At 50.7% G+C, this 6713-nt stretch overlaps 1 protein-coding gene across 1 annotated transcript; it reads right to left on the minus strand.

The window, feature by feature from the left end:
• Positions 1 to 2957: 2957 nt before the first annotated feature.
• TEX48 (testis expressed 48) lies at positions 2958 to 6052 on the minus strand. Its single transcript, XM_048223016.2, has 4 exons — positions 6013 to 6052; positions 5530 to 5652; positions 4164 to 4292; positions 2958 to 3061 (listed from the first exon to the last, which is right to left on the minus strand). Exons 1-4 carry the CDS (start codon positions 6050 to 6052, stop codon positions 2958 to 2960), a joined length of 396 nt encoding a protein of 131 aa, XP_048078973.2.
• Between the last annotated feature and the right edge of the window lie 661 nt (positions 6053 to 6713).

A 6713-nucleotide genomic window follows, 5' to 3' on the forward strand; every position in this document is an offset into this window, starting at 1 on the left:
TCAATAAATATTGGTTGAATGGATGCTATTTTCCCTGCCTGCTTAGTTGTGAGAGTCTAGACTCCAATCCGTGATTCTAAAAATTTGTTCCGTGTATATTTATTGAGGACTGCTGGTGCCAGGCACTAGGTGAGGGGTATGGCAGTGAACATGAGTGAGAGATTCCCCCTCTCAAAGAGGAGGGATGTGTCCAATTCACCTTTCGACCCCAGCGCTGGGCACAGGGCTTTGCACGGCGTTAGGTGCCCTCTCAGTGTGGCTTGAGAAACACTCGAGCCCCCTCTGACTGTTGGACAATATACACACTATTATCCTTGCTCTCCCTTCCGCTGACAGACGTCTTACTCCCTGCTCATAGGAGTGGATAGAAGCATCCTGGTTTTGTACCTACCTCATTGTCTCCGGTGACTTCAGTCTTGGAGTTAACAGGGCGAGAGAAACAGCCAGAACGTCCAGGACACCGACCTTCATTGAGCTTCTTGGGCAGGTCTTTTGACATCTCTGAGCTCATTTAACTTTTCCGATGGTGGAATGGAGCCCCACGAACGTGCCTCTCAGGTCTCGCAGCCAAGAGGAGCAGCTGGGATTTTAACATAGTTTTGTCTGGTCCCTGAGCCTGTGCTGTCCAGGGCCTCACCTTGGCACTTCCAGGGGCGGAGAGATGTTCAGAAACATCTTCTTCTCTCTGGAAAGTTGAGAGCAGGTGGCTTTTAAACGGAAGGCTCCCCTGAAGCTTGGAAGAGCGGTGTAGCAGTCAAGAGTGTACCTTTCATTACTGCCATAACTTGGGATGTAATCCTTGCTGTACCTTGCTGTGTCTTTTAGAGCAATTTAACCTCCCTGAACTTCAGCTTTCCTATCTGCAAAATGGGGATGGTAAAACCTACCCCAGAATGTTGTATGAGGATTGGGTGGTGTAAAGATGTGAAGTGCTTAGGCCAGTGTCTGGCATGTGGTAAGTGTTTATAACCTGGGGGGGGGGGGAGTTGGGGGTTTGGAGGATGATGTAGGACAGACGCTGGCTGGGGCGGGGTGGGTGCCAGGTTTCTTGCACTACCACTGCCCGCCTCTAGATGGAGACAGGAGCCAAAGAAAAGGGCCCTTGGGTTCTGCCCAGTGGGCTGTTAGGCTCAGGTCTTCAGTGACCCACAGCACTTGGGCCAGACCAAGAAAGACCCAACGAGGTCCAACAGGAAGACTTGTGGAGCTGGAGGAGCCCCTAGGCCTCATCCAACACAGGTCGGGAGACTGGGGCCCAGAGACAGAAACGGTGGGGTCAAGGCAATTTAGGGGCGGTGTCTGCTTCCTATGGCAAAGGTGTCCAGGAGTGATGGACACATTGTCCCCTTAAGTACAGAAAAAAATACCCCCTCCTGCTCTCAGGTCTAACCTCCGAGGCTCACTCACCCACAGCTGGCAGAGCAGAGAGGAGGCTGTGATGTCACAGAGCCAGGGAACCAGGGAATGTTGCGGGCAGAGCGGTTTGCCTGGAGCACAATGTCGGGGAGGAGGGAGGGAGGACCGTGGGTCCTCTCTCTTCCTCTGTCCATGATGCCATGGTCTCCACCATGCCCATCAGATCAGCTCGGTGGTTCTGCCTCATGTAACTCTTACCCTTTTTAGAATAATATGCCAGCTGGCATGTTCTTCTCAGGGGGGTTCTAGACACTTAAACTCATGAAAGTTTGATGAGCAATGGGATATTCACAGAGTCCCTCCCCAAATGACTCATTCATTCCAAAGGGGAAAGATAGTAATTTGCAGTGGAGAAACCCGACAGCAAAAGCACCTTGAAGTGATCTATAATGTTGCCAATGGCAGGACCTACCTCCACCACGTGTCCCTGACCTGATACACTGGGGAGGATACGGTGTCACGTCTGTGGTCTTCCTGCCGAACATGCAAAACTGGCATCTTAAGATAAACACAAATTGAGGGACGCCTTATAAGACAATCATGCCTGTATGCTTCAGAAATGTGAAACTCATGGAGGACAGAATTGCTCCAGATTAGAAAACCCTGAGGGGACATGCCATGGAACTCATGATGTTGGAATTCGATCCGGCACCAGGCATCAAAGCAGCTGGAAGACATTTGGGGGCAATTGATGAGGATAGTATATCCGTGTTGAATTTCGTGTTTTCGAGAACTGTGCTGAAGTTATGTAAGAGAATATCGTTGCTCCTAGGAAATGCGCATTGAAGTATTCAGGGGTAATGGGAGCTGATGTGCACCATTCAGGCTCAAGTGGTTCAGAAAAATAACAGGAAGAGAGAAAAGAAAGGGTAGAACATGGCGGGGAGATGGGAACAATTGTGGAATCTGGGTAAAGGGCAAATAGGGGTTCTTTGTCGGATCGCAACTCTTCACTAAGTTCAAGATGACTTGAAAACAGGGACGCCTGGTGGCTCAGTGGGTTAAGTGTCTGCCTTCAGCTCAGGTCATGATCCCTGGATTCTGGGATCGAGTCCCCCGTCGAACCCCCCCATCGGGCTCCCTGCTCAGTGGGGAGTCTGCTTCTCCCTCTGCCCCTCTGCTCCTGCTATCTCTCCCTCTCTCAAATAAATAAATAAAATCTTTAAAAATATATGATTTCAAAACGAACAAGTCTATCCAGAAGGCTTGAAATTTTTGTTTTAAGTTAGTTAGACGTGACAATGTATTTAAAACCAGTAAGGCGTTTGGAAGAGCTGCTTCCTGGTGAGGAGGAGGGGGAAGAGGAGACACGGTCCTGTGATTTCACCAAGGGCTTTAATTGGAGGCAGCTCCCCCGACAGTGCTTTTTCAGGAGCTGAAGGGATTCTTGCTGGTGGCACAGAGGTGGCTCAGACGTCTTCTCCTCCGGGGGAATTTATGAATCTGTCTTCATGGCCCCTGCTCCCTGCCCCCCTCCTCCCGGAGCCCCTCCAGCAGCGTGCAGCCCTGGAGGCCTGCCTGGGAGCTGTGGACTAGAATGCTCAGGGTCTCCCAATGTGGCATGGCTGGAATGGCCAGTGGTCCTGAGAGTAGCGGTTTAGGTTTCTCTTGTAAAAACCTCTTGGGCAAACACGTGTATTCCGTCCTAAAGGAAGAAAGGAAGAAATTATGATGCTGGGTGGAACCTCTGCATCGGGCTTGGATGGACCACCCTGGTCACCTCTACCCCTGATCACGATCAGATTCTGGAATGCCGGGTGAACCATGCGGACCCCAGACCAGGACTCGGAAGTCCTCTGTGACAGGGACATGCCAATAGGTTCCGTGTTTGTACTTCATCAGTGCGTTCAGAGCTGATCAGGTGATTGGCAAAGAGCAGTGGCCTGGAAAGTGAGAGAAATGGGCCCATCCTGGTTCTAACCCTAACCTTCCTTCCCGGTGCACCTTGGAAAGCCCCTTCCCCCGGGGGGCCTCAGTCTTCTCTGTACAATGGGAGGTGGGTAATTAAACTGTGTTCCACGGAGCCCTGTGGGGGGCTTGGGAGGCAGGAGGGAGGGAGGGGCGGAGCTCGTGGGGCTCCCAGGCCCTACCCTCTTTTCACGTCCAGCAGGACCCCTCTGGTCTTTTACTGCAATTGGGCTTTGTGTGAGGTTCTGTCTGCGAGGAGGGTGTAGCTGTTTTGAGAATTCTGAGATGTCTGGGCTGGGCTGGTCCTTAGCGCCCAGCAGCCGGCCCCCCGGGGTGCTCGTGAGCTAAGCCAGGTCACCCAGGCTTGGTTGGTGCGCAGCCCTGTGGTGGCATTTCTTCTTCCTGGACCCGGCTCCTGTCCTTCCTCCATGCCCCTGAGGTGTTTTGCCCCCAGCTGAACTCGACTCTAGTCCACAGGCATGTTGTGGCATTGTTTACTTGCCATGGACCTGGCTGGATTTAGGGGAACACAGCTGTCCTCCTGGGACTTACCCTCTGGTGGCCAGAGCAGGCATGAGCTTAGAAGAGAAGCCGGATGTGTGTTCCTTCCTCCCGGACCTGCCACTCCTCACATATTTCCTAGCTCGGGAGGTCAGGCAGGCAGGTCTCAGGCTCCTGGAATCGCTCCCGCGTGTTCTAGAATAGGACTGTAGCTTCCTGGTGGGAGTGGTCCCGTCTCTCCTGTCACCCCACTTGGCTTAGCTCAGATATCAGTGGGATTTCATCATCTGGACCATGGGGGTTCCTGGTCAGTGTTAGGACCCCAGTTCGGGACTCACCCTCGTACTCATTGTTGCTGGTGGAGGAGGCTCTCTTTTCTGGTTGGATCAGAGGTTGTCCCAGAGGCAAGCGGGAGGCTTTGCTAGCATCTTTGGAATTCTTGCTGGCCAGCTCTTTCTTCTGCAAGCCTGGTGGTGATAATTCCACACCATCAGGTGGGGAGGCTCAGGAGAGGGGACGGAGGCGAAGGTGTGTTGCACGCAGGCCAGTGGTGGTTATTAGGGGGTGGGGACCCCCTGGGTCTCCCTCCTCCAGTCTTCTGAGCATTTCCCCTCAAATGCACGTGCTGGGTTCAAACTACATATATTCTTTCCAAACATAAAGTTTACCCTTTCGTCTGTTTATAAATGCGAGTGCATATCCATTACGGAAAAGCTGCGAAATAGTGAAGAGTATGAAGTAGGACTAGAAATGCCCCAAACACCCATCCCTTCAGATGTGATCACAGTTCCCACCTTTTCTTACGCATATTTTTTCACAGCCCATTATATCCTGTGTGTCACGGAGGCATTCTATTTTTTTCGTAGATGATACATCAGAAACATTTTTCTCCAGTCACTAAGTTTTAAGAAATAATGGTTGTATAATATTGTTTTGCAGGTAATTCAAGAGTCATTTAAACAATATTCTTTCTTTTGGGTGTTTAGATTGTTTTCACTGCATAAATACCGTAATGGTGAACACGGTTGTATATAAGACTTTGTTTTTATATAGACTTCTAAGTTCTTGAAAGTATAACAGCAGACTGGGCTGTGTCCTGTAATGAACAGTTCTGTCCTTTCCTAGATGCCCGGCTGCAGCAAGTCACTCCCCTCCCATGCCTGTTTTCAGAGCCGCAACAGGACGCATCCATTTTGGGTAATCATGTCCCCTTCTTAGAGCCGTTGTAGGGATCAAATAATATCACTGTTCGCCTGCATCCGCTCTGAAACAGTGGGGGACTTACCTGATCACAGCTGGGTCCCTAATGCCTAGACAGGGCCTTGCATGTAGTAGGGGCTCAGTCACTATCATGGTTATTATCTTGGAAAAAGGGATTGACATTTTGAAGGGTCTGGGTTTTTATTGTGAAATTATTTACAGGGGAAGTATTTGAAAGACCCCCACGATGGATTTCTGGCAAAATCTGCCACGAGAATTTTTCTCCTGCTGTTGAACTGCTCCGTCTCCTAATAGGACTGTGCCAGCCACCTCACTGGTCTCCCTGCCTATCGTTTATTGGTTTGGGTTTGGAGGCTCCCAGCTGATTTTAGGTTGGAATTATCACTCAAAAGCTGAAGGAAATGGGAGGCTATCTCAGCAGAGGGGGGATGAACACAACGAGGTCTAGAGAGGCCAGGCGGGGCGTGCTTGTCTGCTACCTACTGCAGGTCCATGGCTGATGCTCTCGGGTGTGACTGGGGACCTTGGAGTCATCCGCGGCATGGGGCCCCTCACAGTCTCTGCAGCATAAGCAGAAGACCTTCGAGGCCAGGTTCTGGTGGGCTGCTGTAGGAGGTAAAGGAATGGGGGCCACTGGACATTCACCGTGATGGGGGTCATACTGGGTCAGCCTCTCCCAAGATAGAATAGCCTTCCCCGCTCCCAAATCTTGCATAGCTCCCCATGGCCAGCAGACCCAGGCCCTTCTGTCTAGGTTGCCCTCTCTTAAAACTATTTTTCCCATTCTACACAGAATTTTCTTACCCATGGAGAGGAGTCGAAGCCTTTACTCTGCCAGCTTTGCCTGTCGGGGTGCCTTGTTGAATCCGATGATCTTGAATTTGAACCCAGTTCCCTGAGCAGGACTGTTTGCTAAATAAACATAAGACTGTGGATGACAAATGCTAGCCCTTTACCTGAGCTCACACTCCAGAGAGAATCCCCCGACCGCGAAATCCCAGCTCATGCCGAAATGCATGCAGACACGCTCAGTTTTTAGATCGATCTGTGTTCTGCCCCATTTCTAGGTGCGTATTCTTGGAGAGACTCCTTAACCTTCTCGAACCTCACTCTTTTCATGGGCAAAGTGGGAATGAAGTGCCTACTTATAGAAGTAAAGGGTTCAATATATGAAAAGTCACCCCCGTGCTGCTTGGCACGTAAGAAACGCCCAGTCAATGGTCACTCCATTCCCTTTCCCTTCCCTCCATGTGGTTCGTTGGCTCCAGAATATTCCAGCTGGTCCAGGTTCCAGGAGAACATGGCAGTGAAGCACAGTCTTGCAGGTTGAGGTCCTGGTTCTGCCACCAACTTGCTGACTGGCTGCGGGTAAGTCCATGTGTATCTCTGTGTCTCAGGAACCTTATCAGTATTAGAGGAGGTTAGGCTAGATGGTGTCTTCAGGGATCTTTCTGGTTCTGATGGTCCAGAATTATAAAAACTTGTTTTAGTCCCAAACTCCTTGTCTCTGGATACTTCCTATTCTCACTCCCCTTTCTGTGGCAAGACCCCCTTTTAGGAAATTCTTATCATGGTATTTGGCTGATGTCCCTCCTAAGACCCAATTCACTATGTGAGCTGCCTCACTCATGGACACCTGTTTCTCAATTTCTCTACTGCTCTCCCCT

The sequence above is a fragment of the Ursus arctos genome, unplaced genomic scaffold, assembly GCF_023065955.2.
Source record: "Ursus arctos isolate Adak ecotype North America unplaced genomic scaffold, UrsArc2.0 scaffold_18, whole genome shotgun sequence".
NCBI classification, from domain to species: domain Eukaryota; kingdom Metazoa; phylum Chordata; class Mammalia; order Carnivora; family Ursidae; genus Ursus; species Ursus arctos.